This window comes from Lampetra planeri, chromosome 72 (assembly GCF_965212315.1).
Source record: "Lampetra planeri chromosome 72, kcLamPlan1.2.h2, whole genome shotgun sequence".
In the NCBI taxonomy this organism is placed as follows: Eukaryota; Metazoa; Chordata; class Hyperoartia; order Petromyzontiformes; family Petromyzontidae; genus Lampetra; species Lampetra planeri.
Window position 1 is genome coordinate 1,978,258 of NC_136177.1, and position 22,726 is coordinate 2,000,983.

The window sequence follows — 22,726 nt, forward strand, 5'->3', positions numbered from 1 at the left end:
ACTAAGGACTAAAAAAATTGCTAATGTGTATCTGGAAGCTTCGTTGATTGTATTTGTTAAACGCATTACAAGCAGACAAACATACGCACAGACATACAGACAAAAAATACTTTTATAGATAAGATAGCTATTGTTGTACACAATGATCCTTAGGTTCAACACTTCAACACAAGCTCCCATAATTCCGTTATCATCACGTATCGCATGCTTAACCCGGACCGCATGCATACATAGTCACGTCAATCCTTTCTGCCCCTAGATTGTATTGTCGAATAATAACTACATCATATTACTACTATAATTGCCCAGAAATGTGTGTAATGCGCGTGGCGTCACTCGACATGCCCCCCCCCCCCCCGCGGGTGGATTTTTACACTCCCGCAGGTCGATCGGAAATGTAAAAATATGTACGCAAATTGTCTGTAAATTTGACGGTTGTTTATTGAAATGTAATCAAATCAATATTGTCTACGCAGCAACAAAGTGTATTTGGTGTCTTTATTTATTTCTTCAGCACTTGAAACAAAAGGTAAGTCAAATTTTTGCTTCTAAATTATGATAAAATAAGCCTATAGCCCGTCCGAGGACGGGTGTATTGCAGTTAATCTGAAATATTCAATCGAAAAAAATTACCCGCTCATGATTTTTAATGGGTGGGTGGGGCCGGGATCCACATGAGTGACGTCATCATCCCATGATTATTAATGAGGGGGGGAGCTCCATGTGGAATGACGTCAACCGCTCTTGATTATTAATGAGGGAGTTTGTGTCCCGCGCGTGACGTCACTCCACATGCCGCACCCCGTCATTAAGAAGGTCGACGGAAATATAATTTTTTTCGCAAATTCCGTTTAAATTTCACGTTTCTTTATTGAAAATGAATATAATAAATGAAAGTTAATCTAATAAATGAAAGTGAATCTATTAAATCATTCAACGCAGCAACAAAGTGGATTCGGGGTCTTTTTTTTATTCAGCAGCTTGAGACGAAAGATAAGTCTAATGATTCTACATTTTGGTTAAATGGACATTTCTCGGTGATTTTCCAGATATTGTATTGCAATCCAATTTATTTTAACTCCAGCGACCGAAAGCAGAAAATAATAAAGTATCAGAGCAGTGAATTATATACAGTGCTGCAGTAAAATGCAGTAAAGTGTTTTATTACGTACTTTCGTGCAAGATTCACTGCCATTCAATTTACACAAGATACAATTATACCCTGCTCATTTTTTTTGTAAATATTACAGCTTCCGTCCTCGTACGGGCAAAAAAGCTTGTAGTAAAATCACCACGTAGTAATCGTGATGATGTGTAAGAATATTATTGTGCAGTAGTTGTAATTATGAATAAGCCAACCAGGAATCGGTATCCACCCCCCTGGCCTTAGCACAAGTGACGACTTCACATCTATCACTTCCTCTATTTCAGACCGAAACAAGAGGATTTATCTACAACTTCTGGCTGTCGATCGATGATGTTGCTTGCTGTTGTAGTAATTACTGGCGAAACGTCACGGTACTCGAATTCTAAATGTTGTAGTGGGTTTACTCTCCCATATAACAACCGATTAGTGCTGAACAAGTAACGAATTGGCCACGTTTTGTTTACGTAACAAACCTTAATTAACTGCCTGTGTCGGCGGTGGCGTGTTTAACGACGTATTTATATTTACGCGAAATAACCAAAATTAACCTCTATCATTGATCATATTGGTCGCGAAAGCCCTACCACGTGTTGAACTGAGTGTTGTAATTATTCAAATTTTCCTTTCTCCGAATGCCCCGGGGGCTCATTAATTTAGACACTCTTTCAGTAAAGTCACGTAGGTATATTTTATTTTATACCTACGTGACTTTACCGAAAGAACCAGAGTATTTATTCGTCTCTTTCGTCCAATTTGTGTCCTCCGGCTGTGAGAACTTTTGTTTATTGTTTTTTTAGTGGTTACCCACCCCCCGCCCTTCTCCATTGTTGGAGAAACAAGTCTCACAGCCTCCTAAGACCATCCTCCACTTGGGTAAATTGGTTTTATATCAAGTTGATCTCATCAAAACCTCTTTTATTTCCACTCCTTACGCTAACTAATGCTAATTGCTTTTTCCCCCCACTTTCGAAACGCAATGAACACATGTGTACGCTTGCAAGAAGCGACGACATTCAAAATACACAATGCCACTCTTTATATATTAATCATTGGAAAATGCAAATGTATTAGCCAGCACCACACCCGACCCTGGGTCGCCAGGTTCGTAGTGCAGCGCGCTAACCGCTCCACCACCACTACCACGTAAAGCCTTAACAGACTTTTGGGGCAAGTGCTGTTAGCGAGCACCTATGAAGGCTGGGACGGCACACGAGGGGTTTGGTGGCCAGCACCACGCCCGAACACCTTTGTCTCCCCAGTGGCGATACTTACTACACTAGGTACTCATTTGAGGCTGAGTCGACCTAGGGGAGGCCTAGGACCGTCTCAGATAATCGTCACTGGTGTTGGCCGTGAGCAGGAATCGAACTCGGGTAACCGGGTTCGTAGCGCGGTACGCTACCGCTCCCCAGACACACAATGAAAGAATCAACAACAACCGCCATTCACCACTAAGTGGCGGTGACGTCACCACGACGCTTGTGCCAAGCCATGTGCACCTTGAGGCCACGTGAAGTGTCGAACGCCCGCTGGCAGGAGGTCCCGGGGCAGACCCAGCAGATGCCACGGGTCGCCTGACTGAGATTACCGATATGACTGGCTGATGCACCACCTGTGCACCCTACTGTGCCAAATGAAAGAAACACACAGACACACACATGGGTGGGGTTGTGTCGTTGGCTTCTCTATAAAACGGGTCTCGCTCTCTTGTCGAGAGCCATCGGGACTTCTCTGGACATCCTCCTCCTGCTCCACCACCTCATCCACCTCCTCCTCGACACCTTGAGCCAGAGAAGTCCCGCGCAGACCTCTTCCTCCATCTCCTCGCAGCAGTAGCAGCAATGTCCGTGCGCGTGTTCGAGGGCACTGAACTGGCCCGCCTGTACAAGCGCTACCGGCCCACCCTGCCGGCAGACGTCTTGACAACCCTGACCGACTACGTGTGTGCAAAGGTACGTGAGCTTTACTCTCGGAGGGTGTATGTGTGGAGCGAGGCTTTACTCTCGGATGCGACACAACGCCACCCACAAATTCACCGCAAAGCAACGAGGTTGTAGCGGTTCCATGGGAGTCGTGCTTGATGTTTTTCTTGCCAAATTTGACTTTGTGGATCCACCGGGTTATACGGGGAGATTACAACATTTTTGCACTGCCATCGCATAGGCGTGGTTTTATTCCTATTCATCACATCGATTATATTCCTGCGTATAGCAGCAGGAGCTGGATGCCTCGGTCGAGATCTGCTGGTCAAGAAGTAGCTGTGCTTGTAATCCTCCTTTGTTAGAGGAGTGCAGACTACAGTGGCTAGGGGATGTTAACTCCCTTGGCTGGTATGCAGGAGGTCGTAGGATCGATCCCGACCCTTGACGCCTGCTGCATATTTGGATTTTGCGCGTCTCTCTCTCTCCCCGTGGTTGCATAGATGTTTCTCCGAGCCCTCCGGTTTTCCCCTCCACATTTTAGAAACATGCGTTTTAGAGTCTTTTTCTGCTGCTACAAATGTACATGTGACGATAATATAGCCACTTCGTTGAACTATCATTTGTGATAGCCAGGTCGATTTTTTTTTAAAGAGCTATAAAGCTCGGTGGGGTCTTACACCTGATCAAATAAAAGTACTATAGTTTAGTTTTTAGTTCAGTAGCTTATGCCGTATTTTATTTCAAATGTAATATCACCTCCACTCAAGAGGTATCAAAACCATTGTACACTGAAATGAAATGCATTGACCAATAAAAACAATGATGTTCACGTAAAAGCCACGAGTCTTGCACTCCCTCCATAAACAACACCGAGGCTCGTAGCGTGCCCTTTCACCGCAGGAAATTCATTCCAGACCCTTGGAGCAATGCTTGAGAAGGACCGACCCCTCCACCAGCGTCGAGCGCAAGAGCCGAGGCTAGGAGACTTAATAAGTTAGTCCTGCTCCTGCAGAGCGTGGTAGTAGTGTATACACCCCGGTCGTATGGCTGATCAGTCGGGGCCCGAAAGTGCATTGGTGCAAGACCATGCAAAGCTGAATCGTAGCACCGCAAATAGAGAAGCCAACGAGAGCTGGACACCACGGGCCTGGTGAGACACCACGTTTGTAACATGTCAATTGGTATCTATGGGACTTGTTTTGCCAAGTATCAAAAGTTTGCGTCTCTCTCCCCATAGTGGGGAGGATTTTACCTCTGGGATTTCCCTTCCACATTTTAGAAAAAAAAACATCACCACGCGTTTAGAAAGTATGTGGTTGCTGCAATGAATTTCCACAGGATGGTGATTCGTCTACTTCGTTGAGCTATAATTTTTGATAGCCAGGATCCCTACTGACAAAATAACTACACAGCTCAGTGAGGCCTTACCTGGTGAATTAAAATAGTTTAATCATTTAAATTGTGTACCACTGCTAAAAAAGCAGCAGCATAGCTGGCAGCAATTTGCATATCTTAAAAAGTGTACCACAACCAATACTTATCCAAAATCCTCCCCTAGGCCACTTGCCCTATCTTACTTGGCCATTTCTGCAATTACAATCCGCCTCCTCCGGCCTCCATGCAGTGACGCACCCATTCACCACCTCGCCTGCCTAACGCTTGCAACACTCACACTCTGCTCATCAACCCGCTTTATTAATGTCTTATCAGCATAAAATAAACTATTAAACTATATATATGTTTTTATTTTACCAGCGACCTGGCTATGCCTAATGAGAGCTGCTCAATGAATTGGCTTATCATCATCATGTGGCCATTTATAAGCAGTAGCCAAATGCTATAAACGATTGATGTTGATTCTAAATGTGGAGAGAAAACACCGGAGGATCTCGAGAAAAATCCATGCAACCACAAAGAGAGATGCAAACTCAAAATATACAGCAGGCATCAGGATCGGGATCGAACCCGCAACTTTCTACATACCAAACGAGGTGGTTAACATCTCCTAGCCACCGCAGCGCTCTGTTTGTCATCTGGCTGTGAAGCTCAAACCTCATTCAAATCTAGAAGCTCAAACCTCATTCTCTCGAAGAGTGAAGTTCACCGGATTTAAGAGTATAAGCAATTAGGAAATAACAATTACTACCCAGGAACATTTTTTTTTAAATTGTTACAGTGTTATCAGAGCATGCATATATGTTGAACTTCTTTCGCACCGTACATGGCAAACCGTAAAAATCGGAGGTTTGTTTTCATGTTTTTCCGCAAGTAATGTGTGGTGAATGCAAACTTGATGCCTTGCAATACTGGGTATGATCTATTTGGTGTTAGAACATCTTAACACAACTGTTATATGATTGCCAGAAAGGGTAATGAAACCATGAAACCCATTCTGATCCTATTTTTCATCAATACGTGACATTGATGAGCGTGCATTTCTTTTTCACTCCCCACCAAAACGGTGGCTTATCTTTTTCAATGTTCATTTCCATAGGATCAGAATGAACATTTTAGCGAGGCATTCCTCAGGGCAAAGAGGAGAGTCGGAGACACGTCGAGAGCAGCCCGTAGGGTCGGGACAGGGAGTTATGTAATAGGTGACGTATCGGGAAAAAGGCCTTCTTCAGGAGGCACAACAAAGTTGGATAAAAATTGAACACGCGGATGTGTTCATAAAAGGCTTTTGTGTTAGATTTCAGGAATTTAAATGTATTCTGCCCAGGCGGGGCAGAAACGCTCAAATAACACAGGCGTTAGTGTGCATTTTATTTCAGTAAACGCTATCAAAGTGCAGAGTCGCACCATCATCCCGCACAGAAATCCTCTCTCATCAAGATACTCAGAAGGTTTCAGATGGTGAAAGTCTGAGGAGTGAGATTAAACATGTTTAAAGAAGTGCTGCAATTTACGGTTTCAATGATGCATAAAACAGGGCACTGAATGCCCAAACCAAATCAAATAGCAACAACGTTGGAACTGATCAAGCAATTAAAACTATTTTTAAAAAAACTGCACATTTCGGGAGTAACTGACAAAACTAGCCAAATTTTTAGAAAACAAAACATCCAAGGTGAGATTTAATTGTTTGTGTGTATATATATAGCATGTTGAGCGGTGGTGTAGCGGCTAGCACGCTGCCCTACCAACCTCGGTAGATTCTAGATTTGAAGCTTTCGTGACTGCAAGGAATCATCTTCTTAGGTTTTTTCGGTAAAGTTACTTTCTACGTGACTTTACCGAAAAAACCTAAGAAGACAACCTCGGTAGGCCTGGGTTCCATTCCCGCTCATAGCTAACAAGTGGCAATTATCTGAACCGGTCCTGGGCCTGCCCATAGGTCGACTCTGCCTCAAATGAGTTGTACCTAGGTGTTGTGTGTAGTGAACATCGCCACTTGAGAGACAAGGCAGCCAGGCGTTGGTGTCAGTCACCTCTTGTGCCATGCCGGCCTTCACAGGTGCTACTCGCTAACAGCACCTGCCCCAAGAGTCTTGTGAGATGCAAATTGCATCTCACAATTGCTTAGGAACGACAAATGAGGTGGATGGCTGCAATGGCCTTTTATCATCACAGCGCATAGGCAAGCCGAGATAGTCTGGCCTCTATGCTCTGAAGAAGGGGAAATGTCCCTAAACATCACTCAATTTACTTATTTCTGCCGTTTTAAGGTCACAGAAATGTTTGACAAATGTGATGGGTTTTGTTTCTTCAAAATGTTATCTGCCTCGACTGATATGCCGGAGTTCGTAGGTTCAATCCCAACCCTGATGCCTGCCGTACATTTTGAGTTTGCATCTCCCTCTCTCCGCGGTCGACTTGATATTTCCTCTGAGTCCTCCGGGTTTTCCCTTCCACATTTAGAATAAACATAACCACACGTTTAGGGTATTTGTCTGCTGCTATGAATTTCTGCACGACGATAATGATTAGCCCACTTCTGAAAAAACTACACAGCTCAGTGGGGCCTTACCTGGTGAACTAAAATGGTTTAATAATTTAAATTGTGTTCCACTGCTAAAAAGCAGCAGCATAGCTGGCAGCAATTTGCATATCTTAAAAAGTGTACCACAACCAATACTTATCCAAAATCCTCCCCTAGGCCACTTGCCCTATCTTACTTGGCCATCTCTGCAATTACAATCCGCCTCTTCCGGCCTCCATGCAGTGACGCACCCACCTACCACCTCGCCTGCCGAACGCTGGCAAAACTCACACTCTGCTCATCAACCCGCTTTATAAATGTCTTATCACCATTAAATAAACTACATTTTACCAGATAAGCAACCTGGCTATGGCTAATGATAGCAGCTCAATGAAATGGCTTATCATCATCATGTGGACATTTATAAGCAGTAGCCAAATGCTATAAACGATTGATGTTGATTCCAAATGTGGAGGGAAAACACCGGAGGATCTCGAGAAAAATCCATGCAACCACAGAGAGAGATGCAATCTCAAAATATACAGCAGGCATCAGGATCGGGATCGAACCCCCAACTTTCTACATACCAAACGAGGTAGTTAACATCTCCTAGCCACCGCAGCACTCTGTCATCTGGCTGTGAAGCTCAAACCTCATTCTCTCGAAGAGGTGAGGTTCACCGGATTTGAGAGTATAAGCAATTAGGAAATAACACTTACTACCCAGGAACTACAAATTTGTTAGTGTTATCAGAGCATGCATATATGTTGAACTTCTTTAGCACCGTACATGGCAAACCGTAATAATCGGAGGTGCGTTTTCATGTTTTTTCGCAAGTAATGTGTGGTGAATGCAAACTTGATGCCTTGCAATACTGGGTATGATCCTTTTGGTGTTTGAAACCTCTTAACACAACTGTTTTATAATTGCCAGAAAGGGTAATGAAGCCATGAAACCCATTCTGATCCTAGTTTTCATCAATACGTGACATTGATGAGCGTGCATTTCTTTTTCACTCTCCACCAAAGCGGTGGCTTATGTTTTTCAATGTTCATTTCCATAGGATCAAAATGAACACTTTAGCGAGGCATTCCTCAGGGCAGAGAGGAGAATCGGAGACACGCCGAGAGCAGCCCGTCGGGTCGGGACAGGGAGTTATGTAATAGGTGATGTATCGGGCAAAAGGGCTTCTTCAGGAGGCACAACAAAGTTGGATAAAAATTGAACACGCGAATGTGTCCATAAAAGGCTTTTGTGTTAGATTTCAGGAATTAAAATATATTCTGACCAGGCGTGGCAGAAACGCTAACACAGGCGTTGGTGTGCATTTTTTTTTCAGTAAACGCTGTCTGAATGCAGAGTCGCACCATCACCCCGCACAGAAATCCTCTCTCATCAAGACACTCAAATATCGGGCTAAGAAGGTTTCAGATGGTTAAAGTAAAGGAGTGAGATTAAACATGTTAAGGAAGTGCTGCAATTGAATGCCCAACCCAAATCAAATAGCACAAGCGTTGAAACTGATCAAGCAATTAAAATTATTTTAAAAACTGTACATTTCGGGAGTAACTGACAAAACTAGCCAGATTTCTTGAAAACAAAACATCCAAGGTGAGATTTAATTGTGTGTGTGCATATATATAGCATGTTGAGCGGTGGTGTAGCGGCTAGCACGCTGCCCTACCAACCTCGGTAGGCCTGGGTTCCATTCCCGCTCATAGCTAACAAGTGGCAATTATCTGAACCGGTCCTGGGCCTGCCCATAGGTCGACTCCGCCTCAAATGAGTTGTACCTCGGTGCTGTTTGTAGTCGACATCGCCACTTGAGAGACAAAAGGCAGCCAGGCGTTGGTGTCAGTCACCGACCCCCTCTTGTGCCATGCCGGCCTTCACAGGTGCTACTCGCTAACAGCACCTGCCCCAACAGTCTTGTGAGATGCAAATTGCATCTCACAATTGCTTAGGAACGACAAATCAGGTGGATGGCTGCAATGGCCTTTTATCTTCACAACGCATAGGCAAGCAGATATAGTCTGGCCTCTATGCTCTGAAGAAGGGGAAATGTCCCTAAACATCACTCAATTTATTTATTTCTGCCGTTTAAAGGTCACAGAAATGTTTGACAAATGTGATGGGTTTTGTTTCTTCAAAATGTTATCTGCCTCGACTGATATGCAGGAGTTCGTAGGTTCAATCCCAACCCTGATGCCTGCCGTACATTTTGAGTTTGCATCTCCCTCTCTCCGCGGTCGAATTGATTTTTCCTCTGAGTCCTCCGGGTTTTCCCTTCCATATTTAGAATAAACATAACCACACGTTTAGGGTATTTGTTTGCTGCTATGAATTTCTGCACGACGATAATGATTAGCCCACTTCTGATAAAAAAAAAAACTACACAGCTCAGTGGGGCCTTACCTGGTGAACTAAAATGGTTTAATCATTTAAATTGTGTGCCACTGCTAAAAAGCAGCAGCATAGCAATTTGCATATCTTAAAAAGTGTACCACAACCAATACTTATCCAAAACCCTCCCCTAGGCCACTTGCCCTATCTTACTTGGCCATCTCTGCAATTACAATCCGCCTCCTCCGGCCTCCATTCAGTGACGCACCCACCCACCACCTCGCCTGCCTAACGCTTGCAACACCAACACTCTGTACTCTTAGGTTTTTTCGGTAAAGTCACGTAGGTAAAAAAATAATAATAATAAAAATAAAATAAAAATAATAATAAATGAAAATACTGTAACTAAATTAAATCACGACGTTTCGGAGGCAACACAAGTCTCCGTCTTCAAGTGGGACCGTCACAGCCAAATTTACTGTATCAAGTGATGGCTGTGACTGTCCCAGCAGCCTGTCTCTCACTATAACCTGAAGACGATTGCTTGTGTGACGATCGAAACGTCATGATCTATTATTTTTTGCGGTTAATGTAGACATTATTACTTGTAAAAGGTTTCAGTTTGGTGTTTTAACATCTTAACACCTGTTTTGTTGCCAGAAAAAAGGAGAAAACCTATTATCATATTTTCGTACTGACAAAGGAGGTCCCAAGAATGTTATTGTTTTTTTTTACTTTTTGGTTTAATACCAACTTTATGCAGATACGATAATTATCTTAAAATAATTAGCATAGCTCTTTTATCAAAGGCACTTTACACAGTTAACAGTGGTACGAATGAATACAATGGTGAGATGAGGTGAATTACCTAGATGAGAAAGTATTGGGCAAATCTGTGATACGTGAAATCAGTTACAGTAAATGATGAATGGATTTAATGGGGAATGAGTGATAGCCATATCATGAGAATATGAAGAGAGAAAAGTAATGGTGGTGGTTATGAGGGGGAGATTAATGGGTCATGCGCTGAGTTAGGGAAATTGAGTGAGTTTTGAGTGTGAGAGGAAACTAGTGAGTGAAGGTGAATGTTCAATATGGAGGGGAAGTTTGTTCCAGTGGAGGGGAGCAATAAAAGAAAAAGAGCCAAACATGGATTCAGGGCCAGGAGAAAGAGGAACGGAGAGAGACAGCAAAGATTGTGAACGTCGAGGGCGAGAAGACACGTAGAAAGAAACAGGCGTGGCAAGATATGGTGGGATTTGTAAACCAGGGTGGGGAATTTGAACCGGCAACAGTAGTACACAGCAAGCCAATACAGTTGCGCGAGGAGGATAAACGTATGGAAATTATACGGAAGGTTGAATATGAGTTGCGCAGATTTGTTTTGGATTAGTTGAAGGGGGGCAAAAGAGTAAACCGGCAGACCGAGCATTAGAGCGTTGCAATAGTCCAGTTGGGTAGAGAAGCGGATGGATTGGAAGTTTTTTTTTAAAACGCTTTTATGAAATGTACTAGTAATGGCAGAACTCCACGACTCCAGGAAGTGGCCCCGAAGCTTGCCATAACGTAAGAGACCGTGGTGATTTACAGCCAACGTCAGTTGAGCGTGGACAATTAGATCAAAGCCGAAACATAACATATAAAAAATAATGTTTAATTTCTTTATGATAGAATATAGTATTGTCATCAGTGACATAAGTATACCAAGTTTGCAATCGATACCACATTGAGAAGTGGGTTAAAATTGAGTTACAAGATTTGAGGATACAACAACGACAACAACAAAAGACAGTGAGTTAAAAGAAAGCATGTAAAAAGAGAACCTGGGTTTTAGAGGAGTTGATGGCAAGGGAGTAAAGTGACATCCAAGACTGAAGGGTGGTTAGGCAGACTGAAAATGCGAGAAGAGAGGTCAGAGTAAAAGTAGAGAAAGAGAAGAATATTTGGATGTCGTTAGTGAAGAAGTTGTGGGAGATGTTAACAGAGGAGATACGTATTTCGAGAGGAGACATGTAGAGGAAGAAGAGAAAGGGGGCCCAGGAGAGAGCCTTGGGTGAAGGAGAGGTGCAGGAGGGATTGCAGGAGACCAAGGATGAGTGTGAAGAGAGATATAAGTGGAGCCATGATAAAGCAGAGCCGGAAATGTCCAGATTAGAGAAAGTAGAGAAAAGAAACGATGGCCAGTGTCAAAAGCCGAGGAGAGGTCGAGGAGAATGAGCACTGAGCAGAGATGTGCGTGAGCCGATTTGGTGAAGTGGTTCTGGATGGTAATGATGGTGATTTCTGTGGAGTGGAGCAGACGAAAACCAGACTGGTGGAGAAGGTAGAGGGAGTGTGCGCATATGAAGTTATTGAGGCGGAAGTGGACAAGAAGCGCGATAACTTTGGAGAGGAAGAGAAGCAGGGAAATGGGATGGTAGTTGGAGATGCAGTGGGCATCGAGGGAGGGTTTCTTAATGAGAGGGGTGATGATGGCCAACTCGAAATTAGCAGAAAAGGGACTGGAGGATAGATACATTTTGAAAAGGGAGAGTAGGTAGGGAAGGATAGAGGGAAGGACGGAGGAAATATGGGAAGCAGGGATATGGGCTTTGGAGATGGTAATGGAGAGCTCCTCCAGAGTCACGGGGGTAAGTCGGTGAGGACAGGTGGAGTAGGGAGTTGATGAGAGGCTGAGGGTGACAGGGGGCAGCGGAGGTGGCAGTGTTAGAGGACGCGATCCAGTTTTCTGTGACAGTGAGGGCAGTTAATTTAAGAGAGAAAAGCATCCAAGGTGGTAACAGATGTATTGCCCACGGAATGAGAGTTCCAGAGGCCTAATTTGAGGGAAAAATCAGTGCTAATGGGGTGGGGGATGGTGTCGCAAATGGGGGTTTGGTGGGTATGTTGATGAGGTATGCCAGTCGGGAGCCATGACGGGGATATCTGGGAAATATGAGGAGTGCACCTACAGTGAGGGAAAAAAGTATTTGATCCCCTGCTGATTTTGTACGTTTGACCACTGACAAAGAAATTATCAGTCTATAATTTTAATGGTAGGTTTATTTGAACCGTGAGCGACAGAATAACAACAACAAAATCCAGAAAAACGCATGTCAAATGTTATAAATTGATTTGCATTTTAATGAGGAAAATAAGTATTTGACCCCTCTGCAAAACATGACTTAGTACTTGGTGGCAAAACCTTTATTGGCAATCACAGAGGTCAGACGTTTCTTGTAGTTGGCCACCAGGTTTGCACACATCTCAGGAGGGATTTTGTCCCATTCCTCTTTACAGATCTTCTCCAAGTCATTAAGGTTTCGAGGCTGACGTTTGGCAACTCGAACCTTCAGCTCCCTCCACAGATTTTCTATGGGATTTAGACCACTCCAGGACCTTAATGTGCTTCTTCTTGAGCCACTCCTTTATTGCCTTGGCCGTGTGTTTTGGGTCATTGTCATGCTGGAATACACATCCACGACCCATTTTCAATGCCCTGGCTGAGGGAAGGAGGTTCTCACCCAAGATTTGACGGTACATGGCCCCGTCCATCGTCCCTTTGATGCGGTGAAGTTGTCCTGTCCCCTTAGCAGAAAAACACCCCCAAAGCATAATGTTTCCACCTCCATTTTGACGGTGGGGATGGTGTTCTTGGGGTCATAGGCAGCATTCCTCCTCCAAACACGGCGAGTTGAGTTGATGCCAAAGAGCTCCATTTTGGTCTCATCTGACCACAACACTTTCACCCAGTTGTCCTCTGAATCATTCAGATGTTCATTGGCAAACTTCAGACGGGCATGTATATGTGCTTTCTTGAGCAGGGGGACCTTGCGGGCGCTGCAGGATTTCAGTCCTTTACGGCGTAGTTTGTTACCAACTGTTTTCTTGGTAACTATGGTCCCAGCTGCCTTGAGATAATTGGCAAGATCCTCCCGTGTAGTTCTGGGGTGATTCCTCACCGTTCTCATGATCATTGCAACTCCACGAGGTGAGCCCCAGGCCGAGGAAGATTGACAGTTCTTTTGTGTTTCTTCCATTTGCGAATAATCGCACCAACTGTTGTCACCTTCTCACCAAGCTGCTTGGCGATGGTCTTGTAGCCCATTCCAGCCTTGTGTAGATCTACAATCTTGTCCCTGACATACTTGGAGAGCTCTTTGGTCTTGGACATGGTGGAGAGTTTGGAGTCTGATTGATTGATTGCTTCTGTGAACAGGTGTCTTTTATACAGGTAACAAGCTGAGATTAGGAGCACTCCCTTTAAGAGTATGCTCCTAATCTCAGCTCGTTACCTGTATAAAAGACACCTGGGAGCCAGAAATCTTTCAGATTGAGAGGGGGTCAAATACTTATTTCTCTCATTAAAATGCAAATCAATTTATAACATCATTCCAATTATGCTCAATTTGTATCCATCTTCTTGGTTGAAGTTATGTCTGTTTATATATCTGGATGGCTTCATGAACAAACCTTTGATAGTTGCCCGAAGGATTGCAGAGTACCTTGGTCTCGGAAAAAACAATATCATGAGAGCACACAGCATTATAACAATGGTCAGCAACGGCAGAGGACTTGATATTGCCGTGTTTCAGATTTGCCTTGTGTTCGCGAACACAGTCCGAGATATGTCATTTCGTTTCCCCAATGTAACAGCCACCACAGGTGCAACTTGGTTTGTAGACTCCAGGATATTGCATATCAGGAATGACATCCTTCACAGATGGGATTAGATCACGGATTTTGTGTACTCTATTGAATCAGACCTGGATCTTGTATTTATTTAAGATTTTGGAAATCTTTTGGTAACACCTGCTATGTTTGGTAACATGATGGTTTTGATCGGCATCTCAGGGGGTTGTTTCTCCATGGTTGGAGAAACAGCTTTGCGAATAATGTGGTCCGAGTACCCATTCATCTTGAGGGCCTGGTGTACATGTTCCAGTTCACTGGCTAGGTGGTGTTGGTCAGAAATGCAGTGGGCCCTATGGTGTAGTGTTTTGATAAGGGCATTCTTCTGTGCCGGATGGTTGTAGGATTCCGGTTTCAGATAGGAATCTGTGTCGGTGGCATTCCTGTAGACAGTGTCCCAACGAGCCATCAGGTCTCTTGACCTGATGGCTCTCATCAGTGGAGCAGCGCTCCACTTCCCCTAACCCACACCCCTTCTCTAGATCTCCCCCCTTGCTCCTCCCCCCTCACTTACCGATATAGCCTCTTGTCACAGCAGCCCTTTTGCCCACTTTAGCAATTGTTTCTTGCTGTGGTTGTCCCACCTGATGACAGACTCTTGTGTTGCGCCCGAAACGTCGTGATTTCATCTATTTTATTTTATACCTACGTGACTTTACCGAAAGAACCAAAGAGTATGGATCCCTGCAGTCACGAAAACTTAAAATCTCTGTCACATCCCAGTTTGCCTACCCCCTCTCTCGTACTCTAGAAACCATAGCCACGTTACATGCTCGGACTTTCAGCGGAAAATAATTGTAGAAAGGCTTTGTTTGCAAACGGGCTATATTGTTAAGCCGCCTAATCCCATGTGTGCGTGTGTGTAGACGGGGACAAAGCCCACCCTCGTTGTGGACGTTGGCTGTGGGAGCGGCCAGGCCACGGAGCTTCTGGCTTCTATCAGCACAAAAGTGCTGGGGATCGATGTGAGCCCATCGCAAATTGAAGAGGCGATGCTCGCCAAACATCCCGACAACATCACCTACATGTAGGTTCACAACCACGCGCTCCGAGATAAAGGACCCTTCGGCCTTCCATGGGCACGGATTCAAACATCCACACTAAGTGTGTTTTATAGGATTGAGTGAGTCAAGAGAGATTAGAGGCTGATTTGGTGGACGATGTTTGTGTATTATATCACTCCATATAAAAAAAAAACTTTTTTTATTTTACCGAGTAAGGCCCAAATGATAGATCAGCGAAGTGGCTTATTACGTGGACATTTATAGCAGCCGAATTCTTTAAAGGCACAGTTATAAAATGTGGAGGGAAAAACTGGAGAACCCGTAAAAAAAATCCACACGACCACAGGGAGAACTTGCACACTCAAAATATACAGGTGTCCAGGTCGGGATCGCGAACCCACGTCCTCCTGTATACCAGGCGAGATAACTAACATGTCCTAGCTACCGTGGGGTCATAATATTGTGGTGGCATCCACTTGCCCTGCCACCAAGTAAAGGATCAGCAACAATACATCTGTCTGAAACATTGATGTTTCTTTTTTTTATATCCGTATATTGCAACCCTCTAACTTTAGAACAATGCAATGTTTTCAATGTTGTGGTCTATTTTACACCACCAAAGAACATGCTTGTCACGTGCGTGGGAAATTAAACTCACTGGGAGAATCAGTAACAAGGTAGAGTAACTTTCCTTTGGATGTATTTATAACAGATTTGGACACCCTAGGAGATGGCAGTTTTTCAGTATGATTGTAACATTGATGGGCATACTACTACTACTATGTGAGCCAGGAGACCATGGCACACCGTCTCTGGCTCTGAAGTCCGAGTTCGATTCCCACTCACGACCACCAACAAGGGCGACGATTATCCGGACTGGTCCTGTGCCTCCCCTCGATCGACTTGGCCTCAAATTAGTTCCTTGGTGCGGTGTGTAGTAATCATTGCCACCGGGGAAACAAAGGCGGCCGGAGGGTGTTATGCTTCGTGTAACAATGAACGAGCCACGATGCACATTCGGTTGTTTTTTTCGTCCCCCCCCCCACCCCCCATCGTAGGGTGGGGCCAGCTGAGACCCTTCCCGTAGATGATGGCTCCGTGTCGCTGCTGACCGCCTTCGTGTCAGCGCATTGGTTCGACCTGCCAGCCTTCATGCACGAAGTCCAGCGGGTGCTGCAGCCACGTGGCTGCCTCGTGATTTACTCCTACATGTATCCATTTGACATCGAGTGTGGAGTTTTCTCGGAGAAACTCACACAGATCCTGTGGAAGGTGATAACATGCAACTTCAATATCAGGGCTTTGTGCTTCCTTTTGCTCGACTTTCTTTATTTTTGTATCTGCTTGAACCTTTCACGCTCATTACACACACAAAGTGTACGCCACAAATGAACCACAACACCTTGATGATCTCAAGGAGCATAAACCATCATCATGCCTACTCTGCTCATCTTCAGCAGCAGCTGCTTTTGGCTGACCATCGCACAAAGACAGTATATGGAACAGGTGGGTTAATAACAGTTAATCAGTCATACGATGCCTTGACACGGCATACAAATGGAAGGTGTATTAATAATATTTTTTCCAGCAGCACTAAGACTAGCTGTAAGAACGGTTACTTATTTTTATTTCTCTCAATGTCAATAGATTCTCTAATATAATTAGTCTTGGCCAGTAATAATTAGTTTTCCACAACACATGAACGTTTTCAAAATCACTTGAATGTCCTTGTTGACAAGCATGTTCTGCAACTGCCGACAGTTGTGTTTGTAAGCATTTAATATGTATTTGCTGTTCTTTTATTCTCATGCGAATATCTAATCCCGTCTGATGTCAGAGTTGTCGCTTGGTAAAGCTGGTTGTAATTACTGGCGACACGTCACAGTAACGGAACTGTTGTTGGGGGTTTTACTCTCCAACACACAACTGGTTTAGTGCTGAACTAGTAACTAATTTGCTACATTTTGTTTTACGTGACAAATCTTACAAATGGGCTGTGTCGGGATGGTGGTGGCAGGTTTAACGACACAGTTATATTTACATGATCGAACCCAAAAAACCTTATGGATAATATTGGTCGCTAAAGACTACTACTATGTGTTAAATTGAATGTGGTGATTATCACCCATCAATGATTTGTGCCTTGCAACATTTACATGGACAAGCCCTGGCCTGGTTACACTGGGGAGAGGCTCATGACATAACAATACTTATTATAATAAGGCCACAATGTTAACTTAATGAGTTGGTCTCACGCAATGTGGTGATGTTACATGACTGACGAAAATGGTGGCAGCACCGATTCAATGGCCACAATCGCACGTTTTACTCTCATCAATTAGAGAAAACACCACCGAAGGATTGTAACCTTACCGTGGTGGTGGCGTTTGTGTGTTTCAATGACGCTCAGAGCTATTCCGCCTGGAGTCTTGTACTCCTGGTAGGATCTCCCTTGGCGAAAAGGTCTGGGGGAGGTTCCAGACAAATAACTGTAAAAAGCTTGGTGGCTGGGTGACCCACGTAACCTGGTCGGGCCCAACCTGACACAGCTACGTGGCACGGTCCTGTGGGTCCACCATCTGCAGGATGAAGGGCAGGTGCAATGCTAGTATGGCAGGGAGAGGAATGGTCTCAGACAGATTGAATCTTGGCGATGGAGACTAGCTATTGGGACATGTAATGTCGCATCACTGGGGGAAAGGAGCCAGAGCTGGTGGAGGAGGTGAAAAGGTACCGACTAGACGTAGTCAGTCTCATCTCCACACACAATATTGGCACTGGAACCAAACTTCTCGATCGGGGATGGTCTCTCTCCTATTCCAAAGTAACTCTGGGTGAGAGCCCCATGCGGGTGTGGGGATACTCAATCCCCCGTCTGGGTGCTGTTCAGTTGGAGTTTGTCTCCGTGGATAAGACAGTCACCTCAATGCGACTTCGGTTCTCAGAAAGGAAAACTCTGTTGTCTGTACTTATGCACCAAAGAGCAGTTCATAGAATTCGGCCTTTTTGAAGACGGTGGGTGCAGTACTCCACAGAGTGCTGCCTACCGACTCCATAGTCTTACTGCTCAACTTCAATGCTCACGTGGGAAACGATGGAGATACCTAGATAGGCATCATTTGGAAGAATGGGCCCCCCTGATCTGAACCCGAATGGAGAGATGTTATTGGAATTCTGGCTAGTCAGGGAATGTCAATAATAACAAACACTGTGTTTGAACACAAGGATGCTCATAAGCGTAATTGTTAGAAGAGCACCTTGGGCAGAAGGTCAATGATTGACTTTATAGTTGTATCATTGGACCTAAGACCGTATGTTTTGGACACTCGGGTGAAGAGAGGAGCAGAGCTGTCAACTGGACACCACCTGGTGCTAAGTTGGATCTGATGCTTGGGGGCACTAACAAGATAGACGTGGAAGGCCCAAACGAATAGTGCAGATTTTCTGGGAGGGTATGGTGGAAACCCCAGTGCAGAAATATTTCCAATTCTACCTCCCAGGAAAACTTTTCCTGCACTCCAGGGGGGGGGGGGGGGGGGGGGTCGTGGACATTGGCCTGAAGGAAGCTGGTACCTAGCATGGTGGCAACCCTAGGACCCGCTGGTGGACACCAGTGGTGAGGGAAGCTGTTATGTTGAAGGAGGCTTTCAGATTGGAGCGCTAAGCCACAACATTTACAATCTGAGTACGACGTTTCACCAGTAATTACAACTAGCTTCATCAGGTGACAGCCAGAAATACTCAGATTGTAAATGTTATGGCTTGGCTCTCCAACACACCAGTGTGCTGTACTAGTGACAAATTGGCATGTTCTGTTTACGTGACAACCCTTACTAGTTGGCTGTGTCGGGTGGTGGCGGGTTTTAACGACACATTTAAAATGTACGTTATCTAACCCAAAAACCTCTTATGGATTTACAGAACTTTGAAACTGATGTATGCCTTTATGGTTTTTCCAATGTTTGCACTCAAAAAACACATTCCTCCAGATTGAGTGAGATCCAGAAAGAAAGATTGGCGTCGCAAGTCAATGCCGTGACAATTTTAAATGCCGAAAAAATCCCCGGCAATTTTTATTGGCCATTGCCGAAATATGTTGAAGAACCCCCTGGGCCTAACGAGTTCAATGTAATTGTCTATTGTGGATTGCTGTTGTTGTTAGGTAATCGAAGACCTTCGCCCGTACGAGAGTCACAAGATGAACCACGTGCGTGAAGATTATACTGCCATGTATGAGGCCATTCCGTTTGCGGACAAGAAAAGGTTTGAATGTTTTTAATGACCAAAACCGCAAATCTGTAGGAGGAGGGGTTATCAACATTAAAAAGGCAACGTTGTAGAAGATGCCTGGGTCTTTGAGTCTGGGGCCAATTGAACTTAACCATAAAAGTCCAAGACAGCGTTATTTGGCTCCTAATGCTTAGTTCCCCCCCCCCCCCCATTCTCATCCCGCATTTAATTATTATCAGTGTCTTGCCATGTGGCAAAGTATGAATACAGTACTCTTGATTATCCACGTGCGGTTTATTCGATTTGCAGATTAACTACGCACCTGAGATTGACTAATAATTAATAGATTTTCCCTTAAGCCCAAATAATTTTAAAACATTGTTATTCATCGTTATTCTTGGACATGTTTATCACAATTCACGCGCTTAAATTTAACAAATATGTTGCTCTGGTTAATCTGAAATCCACGAGATCAGCTCTACGATACAGTAGTTCCATATCTTTACAACAGTGGGCTGAGTTTGATATTAATAGGCGTGGCTCTGCTGTCAACTTAGTAAGCCGAGTCTTCTGCTGCTCGGGAGTAGGAAAGTGTTAACACTGAGCACGGGCATTGATCGTTAGTATTCATTCTAAATATTTATTTTAGTTCATTTAGTTCATTAAAAAACAAAAATGTCTTAGCATTTTTTGTATAGAAAATTGATATTTTGGATTATCCGCGATTTTGAATTATCCGTGGCTGTCCTACCCTTCATTAGCGGAGATAATGGAGTCGTACTGTTTATATATTTTTTTTTAATTATTACAGAGCAGTGCAAAACACCTGTGTTAGAGAATAGCCCACAGAAGTGGCTATTACAGAGCCACTTCCTGACATTCCTTCTAGTGACATCCGGTCCACACCGTAAGGGCAGCATGTTACACCTGCATTGCCACTGAGCGAATTTTCACCACATGACATTAAAAGCAATATACCAGAAAAGGAAGACTTGATCACAATTCTGGCAAATGGTCCAATGAAGCTGGTGGTTGTAATCGCCAACAAACCGTCAAACTCATTGTAAGTATTGTAGTGGGTTTCATCTCTAACAAACAACCGGTTAGTGCTGAACTAGTCTCTAATCGGCACGTTTTGTGCACGTGGGTTAACAATTCATTGATATTTACGCAATCTAACTAAAACACATTTTATGAATTCCATGAATGTCTGCTCTACGTCTGGCATGTACAACTACCACGTGGTCTTACCCAAACAAACAAATGTGGTGTTTGAGTTTTGTTATTCGATTAAAGCTTAGCAAAGCAGCATGCAAGTTGTGTTAGATGACGCAAGCTTCATGTTTATAACGTACGTTTCATTAGTTAACTTTACAATTTAGGTTTTTGTAATGCAATACAAAGCCAGTTCTGCAGGCGCTGACAGGCGAGTCAAAGTGTCTTTAAGGAGAGTTATGTCGGCATTGCTGGTTTCTCTAAATCATCCGCAGGCTGGAGAGCGTCAGGTTAATTGCACTCGTCAAGCTGCCGGAATTCATGGGGTTAATCGGTAGCTTCGCCGAATACCAGGCGCTCAAGGCTGAAGATCCTCTTGCTGCACAGGCCCTGATGGAGGACACCGAGAAAAGGTAAGCTCCAGTAATAATAGATCGATTTATATTGATGCGTGATAATCCAGCTTCTTCCAACATTATCTGGTGATTCCAGGCCGATCCGACAAAACCAGTCAAAAGGCTGTAACCCAGTCCGGCAATCGTAAAACACATGGTTGTGTTAAAACAAAAGCGTACTACTACGTACATCTGACTTGACTTGTGTTTTCTTGTCAATCAACCTCCATCGACAGCAGTGTGGTGTGTGGAGCAGGGTGCAGTGATTTAATAGCGGCCCTTTACTGCATTGGCATTGCTGTTGCATTGGATTGTTGCTGCATTGTCATTGCTACCCCGCCCATGCTCTTATTGCTGCTGATACTTGGGCTACGCCCATCTTCAAACCTTCATAAACAGTTTGCCTTTAGAGACTAAGCCCTTTTCCTGATGACGACCACTTATGTTGCGATCGAAACGTCGTGATATTTGTATTCACTTTATTTTCATTATTATTTTTTCTATCTACGTGACTTAACCAAAAGAACCAAAGAATATGTAGACACGTACTCTTGACCCACAAGCGCCGATCTGCTAAGCAATTTGCAGCCACGCTTCATCACATGCTTCACGTTTTGCTCACTATGATTGGCTGTTACAATCCTGACCTGTGTACGGGCGGAGCTAAAAGGGGGCGGGACTCTGTTGTAAATGGGCGTAGCCAGACGCACTTTAGCCATGCCTAGACACAACGTGCTTGTCACACAATTCCTCGCCCAGACGTGGACAAAGCAGCTGCAGGCGATTGATGAGAGTGATTTGTTTTTTTGCGCAACTGGACACATGAGTGTAGATCCAGTTTCACAGACATCAATGATCAATACGCGAATGGGTATTGATAGGTCAGATGGACTACTCGTTGCATTTCAGAGTTCAAGAGACTCTGGGTGACGCAGCAGCCTCTGCTGAAATGAAGATCATGGTGAAGACCGTTCTGCTTCTGACCTGCAACAACTCTCAGAGCTCATAATGCCACTGCCGTGACTGAGGGCTCAAAGCCACCTTTGTTGCAAACAATACAGGAACTCCTTTACTTAGGAACATTTGATTTACAAACTTTCATAGATATGAAAAAACATCTCCGTATGTCCAGTTGCCTGTTCGTACCGAGAGTCGTAAGTTCAACTGCCACTCTATAGATGGCGGTGGTGGCATCTACATCTGCAGAACACGAAGAACCATTGGTATCTACATCTACAGCAGATGATACAACTTGTAAAGCCATTCCCGTGTTTAGTCTATTTGCCGTATACCATGTTTGGAATCGACAGGAGTAAAGTTGGACTTACAAACAAATCAACTTACAAACATACCTCTGGAACCTCACTCGTTCGTAAGTAGAGGAGTCACTGTCGTGTCGTTTCAAATAAAGCAACAGAAGGGATTGCAGTTGTGATTGTCTGTGTCGTTTACTTATACTTTTGGAGTCGTCAGGAATGTATTTTCGCGCATTTTTAAGGTATAACTCGATTCTAACATTTTGGTAAATAATAAGATCTATCTAACAAAGATGGGTCACCACATTGCGTGACTCTTTCAGATGCACTTCTGCGGTTATCTGTAATGCTCTTCCTCCCGATATTTGGAAGCTACTGGAGCTGTGCACATTTACATAATCTAGCTTGACAAACTCATTTCTTTAGAACTGATTGTTGTGTTTAGTTTCTCCTTCCCCCACACCTTCAATTTAGCACCGTTGGCTATGTACAATGCGAAAGAAATTCAATATACATACAAATGTGGCCATGAGATAGGTCTTGCCATTGTGACTCATTTTTCAAGTTAAATTACTAGAATCAGAATGTTTATTTAGCCTGGAGGAGGAATCCAATGAGCTA

General features: G+C 44.1%; 1 protein-coding gene across 1 annotated transcript; it reads left to right on the forward strand.

Moving 5' to 3' along the window:
• The first annotated feature begins 2,640 nt into the window (after window positions 1-2,640).
• On the forward strand, window positions 2,641-22,277 carry LOC144737690 (uncharacterized protein YafE-like). Its single transcript, XM_078620516.1, has 6 exons — window positions 2,641-3,099; window positions 14,872-15,032; window positions 16,068-16,281; window positions 19,172-19,272; window positions 20,730-20,867; window positions 21,759-22,277. The coding sequence occupies exons 1-6, from the start codon at window positions 2,989-2,991 to the stop codon at window positions 21,856-21,858; spliced, it is 825 nt and encodes a 274-aa protein (XP_078476642.1). The 5' UTR covers window positions 2,641-2,988; the 3' UTR covers window positions 21,859-22,277.
• The last annotated feature ends 449 nt before the right edge of the window (window positions 22,278-22,726 follow it).

Coding starts and splice junctions, on each gene's coding strand:
- LOC144737690 (XM_078620516.1), top strand. CDS start 2,989: ATGTCCGTGCGCGTGTTCGAGGGCACTGAACTGGCCCGCCTGTACAAG. Junction 16,282..19,171: donor TCACACAGATCCTGTGGAAG/GTGATAACATGC, acceptor TGTTGTTGTTAG/GTAATCGAAGACCTTCGCCC. Junction 20,868..21,758: donor ATGGAGGACACCGAGAAAAG/GTAAGCTCCAGT, acceptor GTTGCATTTCAG/AGTTCAAGAGACTCTGGGTG.